This window comes from Anguilla rostrata, chromosome 1 (assembly GCF_018555375.3).
Source record: "Anguilla rostrata isolate EN2019 chromosome 1, ASM1855537v3, whole genome shotgun sequence".
Lineage (NCBI taxonomy): Eukaryota > Metazoa > Chordata > Actinopteri > Anguilliformes > Anguillidae > Anguilla > Anguilla rostrata.
Genome location: NC_057933.1, coordinates 8,398,145 through 8,418,491, shown reverse-complemented (window position 1 = coordinate 8,418,491; position 20,347 = coordinate 8,398,145). Strand labels below are relative to the sequence as shown.

General features: G+C 48.6%; 1 protein-coding gene across 1 annotated transcript; it reads left to right on the top strand.

Moving 5' to 3' along the window:
- The first annotated feature begins 502 nt into the window (after positions 1-502).
- On the top strand, positions 503-19,910 carry si:ch211-168d23.3 (BRD4-interacting chromatin-remodeling complex-associated protein). The gene is given in 15 exon segments (XM_064308005.1): positions 503-1,460; positions 4,786-4,954; positions 5,870-5,915; positions 6,397-6,439; positions 8,903-8,968; positions 9,379-9,535; positions 9,538-10,874; positions 11,214-11,456; positions 11,983-12,490; positions 12,838-12,936; positions 14,273-14,459; positions 14,586-14,734; positions 15,088-15,182; positions 15,705-15,807; positions 16,307-19,910. Coding segments are annotated over 13 exon segments (3,807 nt in total). The 5' UTR covers positions 503-1,460; positions 4,786-4,954; positions 5,870-5,874; the 3' UTR covers positions 17,086-19,910.
- Positions 19,911-20,347: the final 437 nt, after the last annotated feature.

The window sequence follows — 20,347 nt, the reverse complement described above, 5'->3', positions numbered from 1 at the left end:
GCCTACATCGTAAAGTAAGCTTTTTATCTAGAAGATTTTTTAGACAGAAGAAACTTTAACTGAATTGTCAGGAAACCTGTTTTATTTTTTTAATTATATAATGCCCTAAATAACACTTTTGAAGCCGATGTTAAACGGTCAGGAAGAGATTAAATAATTTTCATTATATTTTCGATATTAGGAGAATTTATATGCAAACTGTAATAATCCCTGATTTACGGAGCAATAAGTTTAGCAGTCGGATCTTCTAAGCAATTATCAACTCTATTTTAAGAAAGATTTGCGTTTCATTTTCAAAATTAATGGTGAAAGTTTTGCGTATCTAACGAAAATCTTATTTAAATCGTTTTTCATTTATTCCGAAAAAGTAAATCAATCCGAAAAGTCACGCAAGAAAACAGCGTTAGTAGCCTATGCTTAGTCTACAACTCCTAAAAAAGCTGAACCGAATTATGAATGTTTTTCACATGCAAATGAGATCTTACGAGACAGCAGTAGGCCTACTTGAATGTTTTTCACATGCAAACTAATAAGAAGGATCTTGTGAAAGAACCTTAATTTGTATGGTTCCCATGCAAAATAATAATAAAGCCGCCCCCACTTGCGATTTTAAACAACAACACCCGTCAGTCATCTTAGCGTCCGCCAATCGCGTAACAGAAAACCCTCCGGTTGCACGAAAAAGAGATATTGATTTTCACACATGACGGACCTCGCGGGAGAAGCCCAATGATTCTCACCTGTTTATACCTTGGCTTTGATTTGTTTTGTTTATGATTTATACATGTACCTACGTCACAATTTTAGAGCAATATTCTCATTGTGCGTTTCATATCAATCTTTTTTTCAAATTAATTTCAGACCTAAATTCATATTAGGTAGCCTATGTTGCATTTTGTAGCATACACTGTCAAAATGCTTTAAGATGTATGTGGTACAAGATGCCTTTGCATCATTATCTTTTACTGATATTTGCAATGGGATGTGGCATTGTCTGGGCGCGACTACCGTGTAGCCTTAAGGTTGAGAGCAGTTAGCTGTATCATTAAAAACGGCAGGTTAGGGGAGGCTGAAATTGGGGGTATCTGGAAATAGATCTTAGAAGACGCATCTTTTCACTGGGCTTTGTATTCATATTGGCAGAATGTGAATTTGTGCCGCAAAGATAATACGGCTTTCTGTGAGAGCGGGGATTTTTGAAGCGTTTATACCGGCTGTTTTAGAGATCCGAGAAGCCACGCATCCCCATCTCTCCCCTTCACCACTGAAGGACGCAGCGGCGGCTCAGCCTCATCGCTCCACTCTTTCACTACCTTTGTGTTCTCATCTCTTCTCACTCTTGTTTCTCACCCACCCCAATCCCCCTCTACCCCCCTTTCCCTTAGCATCTGAAAAGACTGCTGAGTGAGAATCGATGGCGCAGAGGCCCGCCTGACAGGACAATAACCCACAAAGACGCGGTGAGTTTTTTTTTTAAAAGGTACATTATAAAAATTGCACATGACAAGAACGAGAGAGCGGCAACGAAGGTGTGCAAAATAGGGGTATTTGAAAGCGGATCCTTTGTGTTGTCGCGGGAGGCTGCAGTGAGCGTTTGCTACCTTGGGGTTCTCTAGATAGACCGTTTTATTAGAGAAGCGTAGCCACTATGCTGTATTACCATAAGCTAAATAGGAACGCGTCTGTCACGAATGTTTGATATAGTCTGTATATTCATAGCTACAAACCAGTCTCCTTTTGTGCTTTATCCGATCTCCAAGATTGACACTGCATATTTGGTGTATCGGCTGATTCGGTGGGTCTTGGCTGTTATTGCGGAGCTCATTGCGCTGTGCAGTAGCTTATGTGTGGGGGTAAAATGCGGTTGCTGCAGGTTGTAAACAAAAATAAGAAACCAAGTGTACTACTTGGGAGGGAGGTTGGTGAGGTCTGCCCGTTCCTTGGGACCTCCCCTGGAAAAATGAGAGGGAGAGAGAGAAAAACAGAGGGTGGGAGAGAGAGAGAGTACAGAGAGCGGAGCTTTCTTGTTATAATTGGAAATGAGCTTCCGTTTCGAATTCCCATTCTGCTCAATCAACGCACCGATTAGGCTAAAGAGGCAAGTTGCCCTTGCGCTGGGGTTAGCCTTTTTACCATAAACACGAAAACGAGCCTCGTGAAATCAAGCCATTTGAGAATAAATACTACCTGCTGATTGTCAATCTCAACCCTCCTCGTAAAGCATATATAGTAATGTTGGTGTATAGAAATGTAGGAATACTGCAGGGTGGTTTTCTTAAGAAAGCATCACATTGGCCTTCTTGGGTACCCTAAACGCTTTCGCTTTCTAAGGTCTGTGGACCATGGCGATCTTCAAAATCAAAAAATCTGTAACTTGTTTTTAAATAGCTTTGGGAAAGGGGTTGTGTAGTGGTGGGGGTGATTTTCTTCCACCCAAGTCGAGACAAAGATGTGTTAGCGATTCTTGTTTTCACACCGCCGAGGCGTTGTGTGATGCAAGGGGAAAAGCACTTCGCTAACCCTGCGTATCTAACCCTACGCAAGTGGATGCGCTAAGATTGCCTACAGTATACAACTGAATGGCCGTTGTAATATTAAACTGAGATGTGTCTAAACCGCAGTAGTTGTTTTTGAAAGAAAAGAAAGAAAAAAAGATTCTGAGTGAGAGACTATTTTTAAAAGAAACCACAAACGTAATCTATGTAGAGTAGAACGTGTTCCTGTATTATAAAGCCAGGTCAGTTGTGGTAGGCTATGTGATTGTAGTGCCTGTCGATAAGACAATTTTTAGAAGACTAAAAATTGAGTAGGCTATGTACAGTATTAGACCAGAAATACAGTGCTTTTACGAATAGTGTTTTGTGGGAATAGGAGGGAACAGCCCACTGCCGTCACTAGTTAATAAGCTCGAGTCTCGACTCTCAAGTTTGACCGGCTGAGGGACACGATATTCCTAATCAACGAGAAATTAAATAAATATGCCTCTGTTTTATTGCCGATTTCTTAGTTTTGTACCGGTCTTGCTGTTATTCATTTATTTTTTAATGCTATCATGTCAATTAATAACAAATTATGAACTGGACAATATGAGGCTGTGCTTGGGTGATCGGTTTACAGGGCAATTTCAGGATATACCTTATTAGCAAGTGTTTTTTTGTTAATATTCATAGAGCATAGACACTTTAACATGCCAAATTACATAGTTGTTTAGCTATATTATTACGAGTTATTGAAGGGGCGTTTGGGATCGATTAGAATTAACCTGCTGCAGGTTGTATTAGAATCTCTTCGTAAATCTGAGCCAACGTCCTGTCTCCTTTAAATAGGCACGCATAAAAGTGTTGAGGAACAGCTCCTAATCTGCTTGGGAAAAAAGCAAAAGCAAAATGCAGTCATTTATCTGCCGAAGCATAAATGGATAAAATAATAGGTGACAGAGCCCTTCTTTTATCATACTGCAGTGATCAGAATATACATATCCTTTATATAGCCATCCATCCGCTATCTGTACCCGCTTATCCTGGGCAGGGTCGTGGGTGGTGCTGGAGCCTATCCCAGCATGCATTGGGTCGAGAGACAGGAATGCACTATAGACAGGCTGCCAATCTATCACAGTGCGTCATTTATATATGTATACACAAATAAACAATCTCTTACCTGGCCATTTGTGCTCCTTGGGAAAAGGAAGGTTGAAGGTATTACAGAAGGGAAGGACAGGCTATATCCAAAAGTGATGCACTCTTCCTTCCTTCCTTTCTTCCTTGCTTCCTTCCTTTTCTTCCTTCCCTTGATCTACAAAAGCATGCACAGATGAAAACAGTTTGGCCGAAACCCCATCTTGTCAATCAACACACAATAGAATGTCCAGTGTTAATTCAACTCTAACAGAGTAGATATGAGTCCAACTGGGACCATATACACTCCATAAGAGTTGATTTGACAATCAATAAATCGATCAAAATTTATTTATATAGTGCATTTCACAAACAATTGTCACAATGTGCTTCACAGACAACCGTGGCCAAAACCCCCCACAGGAGCAAGCCTAAAGCAACAGTGACAAGGAATAAACTCCCTGTGGCAAATTAGGAAGAAACCTCGGAAGGAACCAGGCTATCCTCCTCTGGTTGGCTCAGGGTTTAACACTGAACAGTCTAGTGATGTCAGACAAGCGAGAGGTCAAAGAAAGTAAAGGAGAAGGACTGCTTTTCAGGATACTTGGACAAGGCAACGGGGTTTCCCTAAATCACGCTTGGTTAAGTGCTGAGCTGGTAAAAGGAAGCCTAGCGAACCATGTAAAACAGGGGTGTCCAATCTCACCGAGAAGACCTGGTGTGGGTGTAGGATTGTGTTACAGCCTGCAGTGTTAAAGAAACGGATTCAGCTAAATAATCATTTGGCTGGGATTTAATCAACATTTGTCCTTAACTTCTACTTTTAACAGTTGAAAGAATTATTTTTATTCTTCGCAAAAACAGTTGGGGCGAGTAGAGCAATCACTTAACGTTAGCTCGTCGAATTGAGTTTGTGAGGAAAAAGGGCAATGCTTGCGTTTACATGTAAGTCAACGTTAAGAACAAATGTTATGTTCATTGAACACTGGCCGTGGTCTTCAATTAAGGTTTTTATTGGCTGAATCAGGAGTTGCAGTGCTGAGCTGCGGAGTTTTGCATTCAAACCGGCCCGTTCCGGCGTGAGGTCGGACGCCCCTGCCGTAAACCTGGGGACAGCTCAGCTCAGTTTCGCCCTCACCTAAAAACGTCCCGTTTGTGTGCCCGCTCACAGGCCTCGGAGCGGTTTTTTTGGGGAACGTGGACCGCCACAGCGATGCCCCTGCTGGGAAGGAACCAGCCCCAGAATTTTGCCGAGCGGGCCTGAGGTGCGGCCTGCCCTCCCATGAGGCCCTCACGAGAGTCCCGCCAGTCTGCTCTGAATGGGGCCTCGGATATATGAAGTAGGCCCACCACCCCTACCCCCCAAACACCCACCCCCCCACCCCCTCAACCCCCTCAACCCACTGAACCTCCTCAACCTCTTTGCATCATGATCTGTACACTTCTCAGCCTCAAATGGTCTGGTTCTGCATGGCTACCACACACACACACACACACACACACACACACACACACACACACACACACACACACACACACATCGCAGCTTTTGGTTCCGTGCGAGAATAGATATACTGAGAGAAATAAAATAATTATATTAACCAGGTATCATAGCACTTCACAAAGTATGGGCAAGCAAACGAATGGTGCCACTTTAACACATTGTTGTATATATATTTAAAAATGCATTGCTTGTGAAATATTTTTATCATAAAATTTCAAATGAGATCCACATATTCACATTATATTGAGGTATATTCCATTACCATATGGGATTGTCCTGGGTGTTGCTGAACGGACAGCATGCATGGCTCTGATAGTTACTGTAGTATGTCCATTTCATCCGGGTACGACCAAAAGCCTTGACTACGCAGCTGTCCAATGCAGTGTATTTTAAGTAAGTTTTTAAGCAAAGCACGAAATCCATAAATGTCCCTTTTTTTCCCTGGGGGAGGGGTGGTGGGGGGGTGGGCTATTAGTGAAACAGCATACCCCTTATCTATAAAGTGCAAGTAGCTGGAACATACTGCAAGGGAGTGTAGAGCTTAGCACAGTGTTTCCAATCAGGGCCTGTAGCAGCACCGCAAGCACCATTGATCAGAGGCTTTCCTCCCTCCCGTGCTTGTGATCGTGTAATTCACAATGGCCGACCGTGTCGTTAATGTCGGCCACGGTGTTTTTCTCTACGGCATCTGAGACGTCGTTCTCAGGCTAACTTGCCGCTGTGTGTGGCTTCCTGCCCCTTCCTTTCGCAGTTGACATGGAGGATGAAGATGGCACTTGTTTACTCGATGTGTTGTGGTAAGTGAGCCCGATCTAACCTGTCTGGGTAAGGTTCCTGTGAACTCTGAACCTTAAATGAAATGCGATTAAAAATGTTCTTAAAAGTCATTGCGCAGTGATTAGCTTAAGTCTCTGGTATGGCACAGAGCTTAGAAAGTCGGTGTTTGTCATACTTAGAATAAAACACTTGCCAATTTGAAACATTTTCAACTTAAAAAATTGTGCTTTAAAAATAAGAATACATTTTTAAAATATGCTTGCCATAAGCATAAAATATGCTTTTTTTTTGCCTGACTGTGTTATTCTGTATATGTAATTATGGGTTAATCCATCCCATTCCTTGGTAATTAACATTGATGTAAAAATATGTCTTTTTTCAGCCAGCACAACATTAATTAATGCATTTATATTTGGATCTGAAAAGGAAAGAACTGGATTCACCTCCAGCGTTCATGAGGCCATTGCATAACCTCAAAACTCTCTGCTATTACCTTTTCAGTGACCCCCAAGCCCTGAACGACTTCCTTCATGGAACCAATGAGGTAAATCTCTACGTGTGTGTGTTCTTGTGTGTGTGTGTGTGCATGTGTGTGCGTGTGTGTGTTTGTGTGTGCGTACGTGTGTGAGCAGCCTTGAGCTTCATGTTTTCTCATTAATATTCATGAATAGAGCTGATGATTCCTGAATAAAATATGACAGATGATTCATAGATATTATTCATCTTCCTGTGTGAGGGATAGCAGATATATCAGTGAATCATTATTTACACTGTTTCTCTCAGTCGTGGGGGGGGGGGTTGTATTCCGTTCCTGAAATATTCAGTCTTGGAAGCCGTAGAATATTAAATTATTACATTTACCTTAATGAATATCATTGATATATTAAATACACAGTTTGCAGACTGTGTGATTGTTATAATTAGAGAGGAAATGTACCAGTCACAGACAAGACAGTTTCAAAATAATTACAATTTCAGGGGTGACGCAAAATTGGCCGACGGATAAATCTCATTCATTGACCTCAAATCTAAGTCAGTGGACCAGGTCAGCTTTCATCTCTGCACATGAATAATAGCTGGCACCATTTTAAAAATTCAGTCACATTTTCTTCAACTTGGTTGGTGTCCTTTTGAGGGCATGCATAGCCCAGTTAATTTACAAGACTTTTTTTTTTTTTTCAAAGGGGTAGTATTTAAAAAGAGAATATCTTATTGTCATTCTTATTTTCAGTTCACGCTGATTGACACACATAAATCATAGGTGAATAGATACCTTGTCTAAATATATTTTCTTCAAAATGAATGTGTAGATTCAAACCTGAAGAAGGCTGTTTTGCCTGTACGTGAGGGCAGAGGCTTCATGTTCTTAGGGTTTAAATGTTTTCGTTTTTTTCGGACATGCATCTAACAGTCCAGCAAAGGGCTTTGAACATTCTTCTCCTCTAAGCACAGAACCTTTAAACTCTGGTTTATCCTGCTTTTAGACTCTGGATGCTAAGAGTGTTCGCTGATGGGCGGTGCAATCAAACATTGGACTGCAGCTCTCCTGAAATGGAAAAATATCCTGAATACTAATTGGTTACGCATAACAAAACAAAACAAAAAAGAAAACAAGTGCTTTCTCAATCTTTCTGATAAGCAAAGGTCACCAGCAAAACAACAGTGCAGCAGACACACGAGCCTACCTCTGAAATGGCACTTTACCACTGCAGTGGCCCAATTACTGACCGGTCGCTAATTAGACTCTTAGTGGGTTGAGTAATTAATGTAATAATTCACATAATTCACAGAAGGTTAAATGCACCTTTTGAAGAACGTATTACAAGTTGTAATTCTGAGGGAAAACGGGGTGCTCTGAAACATGGAGAGTAGCTCTCGAAAGTGTGCAAGAGGTGTCGACAGAAACTGAGCACATTGCTGAGAAATCGTCTGTGGACGTACAGTACTTTGTACAAGAAAACTGAAACACGGAGACAGGTTTTTTTTTTTGTGACTCTACAACCGCGAAGCACAGATGAGAAGCAATCTTTCTCCAAGCAGCAGTCTGTTACCATGGTAATCCAGGATTGTGCTGGTCAGGGCAGGGGCAGATCTGTGGCAGAGGAAGCCTGCTGTACAGCAAGTTATGGTTACCTTCCCAGCCAATCAGCATTGCTTGCCACAGGAGATTCAAAGCGCTTTGGGCTATTCTTCCATACAAACAGTTTGTGTCTATAATTTTACTGCCTAGTTTCGAGTTAGGACGTACTCACACTGAAATCACAAATGATTGAACAGTAAGTGCCATTATGGTTCAGAGCAAGACTATAGCTTTCTAATAATTCTAATGTAATCTAATCTAATTCTAATCTAATAATTCAAAACAAACTCCTATGTGTAAATGCAAGAACTGAGATCGTTTTTAAATTACCCATGGCCCACTCTCTGTTTCCTCAGTTATGTCAATAAATAACTATACCTTTTAAAAGTCTATCTTTGTAGCAATACGTCAGTTATTAGTCCATGTATGACTTTGGGGAGGGCGGCAGTTATGTGGTCAAACATTTACTCCTGAGTGTACAACCTTCTGCTGAAACCAACTGCTGGAATCCTGCAACACGGACGGCACATTTGAAGCCCATTCATGGCTCGCTATTGGATGGAAATAAATCACATGACCTCCACCTATTTCAGATGCATTCTGTCAGATGCAAGTCATATTTCCATGTTGATTGTTAAGACAGTGATCTACCGTGACAGTTTATCGACAGATCTTTGTTACTGACCTAAAGAGCAAAGCTCAGGAGGCAATCGGCGCACGTGCAGTACTCCCTCCCGTGCAGGTGGTGGCGCTGTCCTCTCTCATCTCCTCTCAGGTTGGCGCACAGCACAGTGTCTCTGGAAAGAGAAAACAAACCGTCTCAAATGCCGCTCCTACATAAAAACGCTGCTTTCTCTCTGTTTTGCCCTTTTCTCCCCCCCACCCACCCCCCTTCCCCCCCACCCACCACCCTCACCCCCCCCCCAGCTGGAGAATGAAGATCTGCTCATCTCCTCCTCCTCCGGGGAGCCGTCCCTCTTCGCCGACGCCCCGGTGAGTTGAACTCTGTCCTCATTAGTGATGTCATCACAGCGGTGGGCAAGGGCGTAATTTATGGGAGGGGGGGATTGTACCCCGTCATTATACAGTCAATACCCCCACCATAGCAATAGTAAAGATGATGATGAGAAGAAATTAATATAATAATATAGGAATCAGTGTGACGGGACACATAACGTAGTCTGAATTTTCTCCTCAGAATTCACCAGAAGTAATTTCACTATTCTTTCGAGGTGGCATGCCCCTGACCTCTCGGGGTCTCTGCATTTCAGCCCCCCCCAATATTCAAGCGAAAGTTACGGCTTTGGGGGAGGGGGACCTGTAGCACGGTGTCGTGAGGCTCGGGTACCTCGCTCCTCTGTGTGCTGTAACACCCGCACCTGCACTCCTCCTCTCTGTTCCAGAGCCCCGCCTCCCTCCTGGCGGACAACACCCCCTCGCAGGACACCCCGCCTCCGGGCTGCGTGGACCTGTCCTTCCTGGAGGAGGCGCTGCTGGGCTCCCCCGAGGGCGGAGGAGGGGCCCCGGAGGTGGGGCAGGGCGGGTCGGTGGGGGCGGGGGCGGGGAGGGGGAGGTGGAGGAGGAGGAGGCCTGCGACATCCTGCAGCAGAGCCTGCAGGAGGCCGACATCACCGAGCAGACGCTGGTCCTGGAGGCGGGGCTGGCTCCGCCCAGCGAGGCCCTGTCGCTCTACCCGCCCGGCGCCGTGCTCGCCCCGGCCGCCTCCCACTTCCTGTCCAAGCCGCTGAGCATCCCCCCCTTGCCGGCCATGCCCCGGGACACCCAGGCGGCGGTGGAGCCCCCGCAGCCCTCCCTGCTGGCCGTGGGGCCGGGCTGCCCCTCCCTGAAACCGGCCGCCCCGCAGATGATGGGCCTCCTCCCCGGGACCGTGTTCCCCGCGCCGCCGCCGGACGCCTCCTTCTCCCTCAGCCCCGCCCAGGGTTCCGGAATGCTCATTCAGAAGGCCCTGCCCAGCCTGACGGGGCGCCCCCTGCTGGCGCCCACGCTGAGGGCCACGGCCGCCCACGGCATCCTGCTGCCCCGGGGGCCCCTGCCCATCCAGCCCAAGCTGCCGATCAGCATCCAGCCCCGCCTGGTGCAGATCAGCCCCAAGCCCCCCGGCCAGAAGACGTCGCCGGGCCTCGCATTCGTGCCTGGGGCGGCGGCGGCACCCAACATCCTGCTGTCCCCGAGCCTGGGCCCCAAGCAGCAGCCTCCGGCCCCCGGCCTGGGCAAGCAGGTCAGCCTGCAGCTGGTCAACCAGGGCGGCTCCATCGTCATCCAGCCCCCAGGGCTCCTGCAGGGGCCCAACCAGTTCCTGCTGCCCGGCCAGACCCCCGTGAGCGTGTCCCAGCCGGGGGGCGCCGCCCGGCCCCTGCTGACCGCCACCAGCCCCCAGGGCCCCTCGCTGCGGGGCGGGGCTCCGTCCTCGGGCCAGCTGGTGGACGGGGCGCAGATCCTGACCGCCTCGTCCCGGCAGCTCAACTTCAGCCCCGTGTTCACCACCCCGGCGGGGCAGCTGGCCGTGCGGCAGGGCGCCCTGCTTTCGGGGCCCCTGCAGCTGCAGTCCGCGCCCCCGACCGTCTTCCAGATGCCGGCGCAGCTGGCGGGGGCCTACCCGCCCCAGGGGCAGGGGCAGGGGCAGCGGGGCACCCTGCTCCACGGCACCGCCCTGGGGAACCAGATCACCCTGATCAACAGCCCCGCCATGCTGGCGCCGGACATGGCCTCCATCTCCATCGTCAACGGGCCGTCGGTGGTCCAGGGGCTGCCCTTCGCCCCCCAGGCCCAGCAGGACAAGCAGCTGAACCTGCCCCAAACGTCAGTGCTGCTGCTGCCCGATAGGTCGGGCCCAGAGGACAGGGGGCCCGGAGAGGAGCCCTTCCTCCACCTTCCACAGGTGAGCCCGCCCCCCCCATCCCCTATCCCCATTCACAACCCTTACCCCTTACATTACACATTACATTACTGGCAGACATTCTTATCCAGAACTACTTACACACAACTGTTTTAGATTTTACGCAGCTTCTATTTATACAGCTGGATATATACTGAAGGAATTCAGGTATTTTATTTAAGGTTTACAACTGCTGTGTCCAAATTGGGAATCGAACCTGCAGCCTTTAGGATACAAGATCAGTTCCTTACACATAATACACTGCCACCTGCACCCCAATGTGCGTGAAGCAGCTGCTAATCGGCGGATGCTGTCAATCTTGTCTCTTGACGCGCCCCCTAGCCAAACCAGCAGCACCTCCTCCAGCACAACCCCCAGCCGGCCCCCACCGAGCTCCAGATGCCCCCTCCGGTGGTGACCCTGCTGCAGCCGCTCCCCGAGCCGCCTCTGCAGCACGACCCCGCCGCCGCCGCCGCCGCCGCCCTAGCCAAACATCTGATACCCCCGACGGAGGAGCAGCAGGTGCAGAAGGAGGTCCCCAATCTGCTCCCGCAGAAACAGAGCCTCCTGCATCAAATGCACCAGGTGAGCCAGCCGAACCGTGAACTCCGTCTCACAGAATGAATATTCAAAGTTGCTATAGAAACAACTGTGTGCAAAATATTATCACAAAATTAAAAATCATAGATGCATATGGTTTTTGATGTGTAGGATACCCAGATCTGTGTTGAATACAAATGTGAAACACTATATATAGTTACGTGCCAGAAATTGAAATCGGAAAATTTTCCTGCAGATCCATTAAAATTTCCCAGGAAGCATATTATGAATGGGAACATGTCATGATGATATCAAGATTTTAAAATATTCTTCAGGAATTTTACTGGTTTCTAAAGGTTTTTTCTTCGAATAATTTGATGCAGACACGCAGGAGGAAGACAGTAAGAGGCCTCTTAAGCACACAAAAGAAACACAGCTTATGATGAAAGCAGAACCAAAGCAGGCGTGAGCTCTGGCTGTGAGTCAGTGTGAGGAATGGAAGGCGCAGGATATTTTATGGGGTTTATATAAGGGTGCTGATGTAGACATTATTCTCTCTTTTATTACCCAGCAGGCCCTTGAGCTTCCCTCTCCCCCAACCGAAAGCTTGCCAGGGACACTGCCGGCGCAAATGTCCCCGCCGTCCTCCCCTCCAGCTCCAGCTCTAGCTCTAGCCAATCAGAGGGAAGACGCCGCCCCTTTGCTCCCTGCGATTGGCCAGACGGTCGCCTTGGCCGTGACACCGAGCCCCGCCGTGGTGACCACTCCCACCCACCCTGGGGCAGAGCAGGCCGGGACTCTGATTGGGCAGAACACGCTGGGCCCACAGCTTCCCCCCGTCAGCTTCCCCTCCCCTCCCAGCGGGCAGACGGGGACCCTGCAGAGGGCCGGACACGCCAAGGTGGGGGCCCAGGTGCGAGCCGGGGGCCCGGGAGGGTTGGCCGCCTCCCCTCTGCCCGCGGGACACTCTGCACTCCAGCTGCAGCCTGTTCCTCTGCCCGTGCCCATGCCCGTGCCGGTGGGCCCCCGGGTGCAGCCCGAAATGCCCGTCCAGGCCCCCGTCCTGCAGCACACTCAAGGTAATGAGCATCATTGTGTTGGGTGAGGGGGGGGAATGTCAAACCAAACCGCATTATAATGAACAAACACATCTGCTTCCTCCAGTGCCTCAGAGTCACTTTGTCACTCACTTTGTTTCTTTCTTTCTGTCTCTCTTTATGTCTCTCTGTTTATGTCTATCTCTCTTTCTATCCCTCTACCTCCCTGTTCCTCTCTCCCTCTCTCCCTCTATGTCTCTCTATCTCTCTGCATTCCGTCTCTCCCTCTCTCTGCCCCTATCTTTCTTTCTCTGTGTCCATCTGCCCCCCCCCACCCACCTGTCTCTACGCCCCTCTCTCTCTCTCTCTCTCTCTCTCTCTCCCGCCAGAGCTGGCAGCAGGTTTGGCTGTGGACGGTAGCCTGTTCGCTCCAGCGCCGCACGTTCTCAGGCAGCCAGCGGTCCAGGCGGCGGCTCAGCGCGACGCAGGTGGAGAGGAAGTGCTTCGCCTACCCGCCAGGCTGGAGGGAAACCGGGCGGGATACTGTGGTGTGCAGAGGTGAGAGAAGGGAGAGCTGCTCTCGCCTTACCCGCCAGGCCTGGAGGGGAAACCGGGGCGGGACTAGCTGTGGCTGTGGCAGAGGGTGGTATGAGACAGGGAGAGCTGCCCTCGCCTTACCCGCCGGGTCTGGAGGGAAAGCTGTGGGCGGGCGTGGTACAGGCTGTGGTGGAGGGTGTTATGGGCCAGTGGCTCAGGAGGACCTGGGCTTCTCACCAGAGTGGTGCAAATTTGGATATAGGCTGAGGTACAGCCGCTGGACAGTTGAGTATATTACAGACCCAGGTCAAATAATTTAACTCTTTGGGTACTGGTAAAATTTAGAATAATATGGTTAAGCAAGTCCTTGCATGTCCTGGTGGTGACCCAAGGCCCTGTTGGTGGACTCCAGCGGTGAGGGAGGATATCAAGCTGAAGAAGGAGGCATTATGGGCATGGTTGACGCGGAGGACTCCTGATTCACCAGACGGTTACTGGCCGGGAAAAAAGGCCTCAGCTGCTGCAGTTGCAGAAGCAAAAGCCGGGGCATGAGAGGAGTTTGGAGAGGCCTTGGAGAAGGACTTTCGGTCGGCCCCAAAGTGGTTCTGGAAAACCATTTGGCTTCTCAGGAGGGGAAAGCGGGACACCATTAAGGCTTTTCTTAGCAAGGACAGTGAAACTCTGACCCCAGCTGAGGATATTGTCAGAAGGCGGAAGGAACACTTTGAGGAACTCCTAAGTCCAATAGACGCACCCTCCTTGTAGAGCTGGAACAGTCTGGGGGCTCAGAACCTTTCTCTGTGGCAGACGTCACTGGGATAGTTGGACAACTACTCAGTGGCAGAACATCAGGGGTGGATGAGATCTGTCCGGAAATGTCTGAATGTTGTCTGAGTGTCATGGCTGACACGAATGTCACGTGGAGGTTGGGAACAGTGCCTTTAGAGTGGCAGATCGGGGTGGTGGTGGTTCCCACCTTTAAGAAAGGGGACCGGAGGGTGTGTTCCAATTTGGGAATCGCACTCCAAACGCAACAATGGCCACCACTGGTCAATCAGGTTCCCGCAAGTGAAGTGTCTTCCTCCGACTCCTGTCTGTGTGAGCCCAAACTGTGGTGTGATGAGAAGCGGTGGCTGACATCACATGCTTCGGAGGAGAGCGTATACTTATCTGCACTCTTCCAAATTGACTGCAGAGCTTGCAGTAATGAGCACAGTTGATACGTTTGGGCATTCCCAGGAGAGAAGAAGGGGGGAAAAGCATAAAAAGGAAACAAGCATTAAAAAGTGAAGCTATTACAGCATTCATTCATGGTGGCTTATTTGTGGAGTGTTATACTTATACAGCTTAGTGTTTTCAGTCTCAGAGTGTGTGCTCTGTGTGGTGACACCCTCTTATCTCTTAACATCCAGGTAACAGCTTGTGTGGAAACAGAGAGGGAGGAGAGACTCACGCTGGCAATGCGCAGACACAGGTGAGAAGAGGGAACGGGCACAAGGAGTCAGAACCTCCACAGCTCCACTGGATTTATATGGCAGGATGTATGTGGGTTCATGAAACAGTGTATGTGTGTGTGTGTGTGTGTGTGTGTGCTGAGCAGGGTCCAGCAGCAGCTGTGCCAGGACCACGGTGTGGTTCTGAACCCCGACACCCTCTCCCCGTTCCTGTCCCTGGAGGACGCTGTGAGCCGCCTGCTCCCGTACCACACCTGTGCTGGACACCTGCCCGGCCAGGCCGGCTTCCTCACAGGTGAGCCGGGCCAAGCTGGATTTATCCACTACGGGTGTGTGGCCATATAAGTGGGTGTGGCCGTGTGCTCACAGATGGGTGTAGAAATGTGAGTGGGTGTGGTCATATACTTACTGGTGGGTGTGGCCATGTAAGTTGATGTGGCCATATGCTCACAGATGGCTGTAGCAATGTGAATGGGTGTGGCCATATACCTACTGGTGGGTGTGGCATTGTGAGTGGGTGTGGCCATATAGGTACTGGTGGGTGTGGCATTGTGAGTGGGTGTGGCCATATACTTACTGGTGGGTGTGGCATTGTGAGTGGGTGTGGCCATGTACAGTGTGTAACTCGTCTGTTTCCCCTGTGCTCAGTGGACCAGCAGTTCGATGCAGTGTCTGGGATTCTGCTGAAGCGCACCAAGGACATGCTCAACAAGTACCGGCAGCTACTGCTGGGAGAGGCACAGGTAACAGGCAGCTTCCCATAACTACAATCCAGCAGTATCTTTCTCTCTCTCTTTCTCTCTCTCTCTCCTCTTCATCCCTCACTTCCTTACAGACATGTCAGGGTCTAAAAGCCAGGACTTTACAGCATTGACTGCTCTGCTTCTGGTTTTCATGCCAAGTTCTGCTTCTCTGAATGACTGCATTAGCGCAGTGGTTACATGAATGCCGTTTTTTGGGGGGTTTCATTTGGACATTTTTCCCCCTTCAACCCACACCATACCCCCAGGGGGCGTGCCCAACACTATAGGAACTACCGATTTAGCCCCCGTGTTTATTTGCTGACATTTTTGATAGTTTGTACTACACCTGCAGACTTGACACGGTCAGTCTTTGTAGAAAACATTTTACCATGGTCTGATATCAGTGAAAATGAAGCCAGAATAATGGGTAGAAAACCACTAGCCCCAGCTCCTCAGGAGCAGAGGACTGTACCTCGGCCTAAGGGGCTAACTCTGCCCGGCCGTTTCTCTGGCTCCCCGCAGCAGGTGAGCCCGTCGGCAGAGATGGTGATGCTGGAGCGGCTGTTCCTGCAGGCGGAGAGGGGGGTTCTGGGGGAGGAGAGGCGCAAGGCCCGGCTGGACCCAGGTCAGTACCCGCTTCAACAGGGGGCAAAGTCTTGTGCCAACCAAGCCGACAGGTGGTAGAAACCGATTCCAAAAAAATCCACTCTGATTGTCTTCAGTCAAATCATGAGAAGCTGAGGGTACTAGCTAAAGAGTAGGTAAATGACTAGCCTGGATGGGCCTAATGGCCTCCTTTCATCATATTTTCATGTTCTCTGCATTCTAGAAACTGATCTTTGAAGCAATGGAAATTGTGACTTTAGACAGTCGGGAAATAAAAAGCCTAGATTATGCTAATATGCCATTCAGCCTTTCATCATTCTTGCGTTCTACTGATCTACAAACTAACGTATTAAGTATTGGAGAGAATTAATTTTTAGTTTGAGACGAGTTATCATGTGTTATGCTACAGAACAGCCAATATTTTGATAAGTAGCCAGTGGCTGTTTGAATTCCTCAGTGCGTTCGATCTGCCTGTGCTGCATTTTGTTATATGTTCTTTTTGTTTGGGGTTCCAACAGACTCCTTCCTGTTATCTCTGCGCAAGCCGGCATCCGGCCCGAACAACGCGGCCCCCTCCGCCCCGCCCTCTTTCCTGCAGGCTGGCAGCCCCCCCTCCTCCCCGTCCTGGGCTCTGCTCTCCAACCGCCCCCCGGGGCTGAAGACGTACCGCTCCAGCAGCCGGGGGGCGCTCAAACTCACCATAAAGCACGAGTCCGGGTCGCGGAAGGTGGTGCACAACTCGGCCTGCGACTCCGCCCCCTCCGCTCCCTCCGTCCACGGGCAGGACTGCGCAGGGCAGCTGACGAACGGGGGCGGGGCGCTGAGCGGGCGGGGCTCGGAGTTATGGGACGCGCCCCGACCCCCCCAAACCGGACACCCGCAGCCTCCCGCGTGCCCGCCGCCCCCGACGACGGTCGAGGAGGCCCAGCACCCCAAGAACAGCACAGGGGTCGCGGAGGCGCCGACAGCAGCTAATTCACGGACCCCCCCAGACTCGCTGATCGCGGCCGAGCCGCAGACTGCCGTGGCTCCTGAGCCGCCCCCCGCCCCGGACCCTGTCCTGTGCCCCCCCGAGCCCAAACGAGCGCGGCCGGACCCCTGCCCGGGACCCCCGAGCCCGCTGCCCCTCCCAGAGGACAGCACCCTCAGCGAGCACCTGCAGAGCGCCATCGACAGCATCCTGGAGCTGCAGCGCCTGCAGGGGCCTCCAGCCCTGCAAGCACGCCCCCCTCAGGACAGGAGGGGAACTTCTGTGCTGGAGCAAGCCGTCAGCAGCATCCTGGAGGGGCACCTGTAGGAAGAATGTAGGGGAGGGGGAGGGTTGTGTGGTTGGTAGACTAACAGGAAGTGAGGAACAGGAAACAGGAAGTGGCATCAGGGGAAAAAGGGGAAAAAATTACAATTATCAATTTTTCAAAAGATCCACACTGAAACGTAAATACAACATTGCAACTGTAAAATGTCAGGTGTATGAGGTAAACCATGGTGTACCTGTGAAACATTCATATCACACACATTGACATAAAAACACCAAAATCACATTTACTGTAGAAAAAAAATTGGAACGGAATTGACCGATTCTTAACAATCACCTTTTGTTTTAAATTTAGTCCCTATGTAAATTGTGTACATTTTCATTTGCTTAGTATTAAGTGGGAGGAGCCAGTAGTGTGTTTTAATAATTTGTGCCAGCGGAGGACGGGAGGGGGCTATAGTCCAGCTGATGTACAGAGGCGTGTGTGGTGGTTCTGGAACATCGTTCCCTCGGCCCAGTGGAATGGTTCTGGAACTTCGTTCTCACAGTCCAATGGAAGGAACGGTTCTGGAACTTCGTTCTCTCAGCCCAATGGAATGGAGCTACGTCTTCTGAGGTAGAACACTCAGAACACTGCCGCGGGCCACTAGGGATGGGTCCTGTTCCATTAGCCTTTACTGTGTGTGTGCAGGGAGTGTGTGTTGTGTGTGAAAAAGGGGTTATCAGTAGTGTTGGCGTGTAATGAGAAAATGCAAGATTATTAACCATGTAGCAAACAGAACACAGCTAAGGGGGGGGGGGGGTCATTACCCCTAAAAGTTTCCTGTTTCCAGCTTTCAGCTTTTGAAGTCATGTGGCTATAGTTGCGCAACCTTGTTTCGTCCTGATTACACCAGCAAACATCAGCGTAGAGTCTGCTGAACTTTAAACGTTTTTTTTTTTTTGTTGTTTTCATTAATGGCAACAAAAAAAGAGAGCTGAAAATGTGCAGTTTCCAAAAAAAAAAACAAAAAAAAAAAAGAAAACATTTATAAAGAAACCGAAGGTACGGGGGCGTGGCACAGCCGCCCTACACGCTGTAGAAACGAGAGAACTCCTTCGTGGCGACACGTTTTTTGACTATTACTTTGTGAAGCTTTCTTTTCCTTTTGGTCAAGGAGACGACAGACAGCTCCGATACTTTGAACTAATGAGCAATAATGAAGAGGGGGAAGGTTGTAACGGGCCTTGGGTTTCCGGAGCGGTGGTTTAGTCGAGTGTCGTCTTGAGTGGCCGAGCCTGGCCCAGTCCCCTCACAGTGCCGACTGCCTGTGAAGAGACTAGGGCCCGAAGTCTAGCGAGCGTCCATCTCATGCAAAAGCTGCCTTTTACACCAGCCCTCCAAAATGCAATACAGAAAATATCGTCACGCTCAGAAGGCAAAGGGGGGGGGGCGGAGTGTGTTGTTTCCAGACGTGAGTCGGTTCTGTGAGATGGCGTCTGCTGTCGCGCGCGGGTCCGAACGGAACGTTGAGTGCGACTGGGCGTGTGCGTTGGCAGTGGTTTGGTGACACTGGTTGCCACGGTTACAGGGGTTCTCGTTTCTCTGGGGGGGTTTTTTTTTTTTGTTGGTTTTTTTTAACCAGAGAAGCCCGTCTATGGCTTATTGCATCCTTTTTATCTTCAAAATAGCCTTTGACCAAAAACTGAGTTTGTGGTTGTCAAATATTTATTTTGTAATAGAATTTGTTAATAGCTGTTTTTGTTTTTTTTTTGTTCAATAATGGTACCAGGCAGGGGTGGGGCCTGGGGTAGGTGGAGACCTATGGGTGGAGAAACTTGGCATTGGATCACACTGGTGAAGCCTGAGGTGAAGCAGTTTGCTTTAAAAAGCAAAAAAAAAAAGAAAAAAAAGAAAGAAAAAACACCTGTGATCTTCAGCGAATTCCCACACCTCCAGATTCGGGTTAGTAACACACGAGACGTCCACAATGCTAAGACAGCTGAGAAATTCAGTGTTTTGGCTCGGAACAAAACCAGCCAATTTCTCTATTGCCTTGACAACAAACGCTTGGATTTTTTAGTGCGCGTTATAATTGCCCACTTACAGGCGTTTATCACCACAATCTGTTATGCACGTCAAGGCACAAAACACTGAGGTGGAAGGAGAGGACCTCGGAATATCAACTAAGGACCCGAGATAAAACACAAGACAGATTTTTTTAAATCACCAAAACCAAACCAGCAGCAGTGTTTCGCCCACAGACGCTAATTATTCCATACAAAGCAACAAAACCCGAGGGCACACAAAAGGTCACGTGACACAGCCGTCTGACCAATCAGGGTTCCTGATATTGACTGGGTTCCATCCTCTAGTATTAGTATACACTCTGCGGAGGACAAACTGCTGCAGTGTTAGCATTCTGAGGACACAGGTGGGCCAGGTGGGGTGTTACTCCTGTACGTTGAGCCATTTGTATTTTTTTGTTTTTACTTTTATTTATTCAGTTGTAATGTATTTATTTTTTTAATTGTAAAGAATCATGTGACCTTGGAGCACAGGTTGGACACTGTTCTCATCTTTAAAGGAAAAAAAAAAAAGTCAAGACAGACCGATTGTTCTGTTGCCAAAATCAAGGGGCCTTAATTCACCAGAACCAGATTGTAAGTGTCATTCTAACAAAAGCCCAACTAAAGACTCCTTTGACTCTAGTCATGGAAGTGGTTCATTTAGGACATGTAAAGAGAAAAGCTTTTTTAACTTTTTTTACAGACTATTTATTAAAATTGTGATTTTGTACAAAAAAAAAAAAAATGGTGAATGGAAGTTTGGAGTGTTATTCTCTTATTGTGGCAAAGGGAGTTTAATTAAAATGAATTTTATTCTCCTTTAAGCAAGATTCTCCATTTATGTGAAAAAAAAAAAAAAAAAAACAGCCCTATCCAACTGGACGCACATTTCACGCACACGCATTCAACCTGAACACAAAAAAACACATTGTACCACCAGGTATACAAATATGATCTTTAATATTTTATTTACAATTTAAGGAAACAAAGCAGCCTTTGGAGAGGGTTACATCTGGACAAATGTACATAAAAACCAAAAAGGTGCGTTCCGAGTTCTAAGCTCCCACGTCTGAGGTTGGCTTTACAGTTCATTAAATTAGGTAGTCAGTCACAGCTCAGGGTTAACACAAGGAAAAAAAGTGGCACTGGAGTTTTCAGCGTCCAACGCGTTAGCGTGTGATGGTAGCTCGCGAAAGGACGATCTGACAACGGTGACAGCTTTTTGACCGACTGCGGGGGTCGGGGCGACATCGGT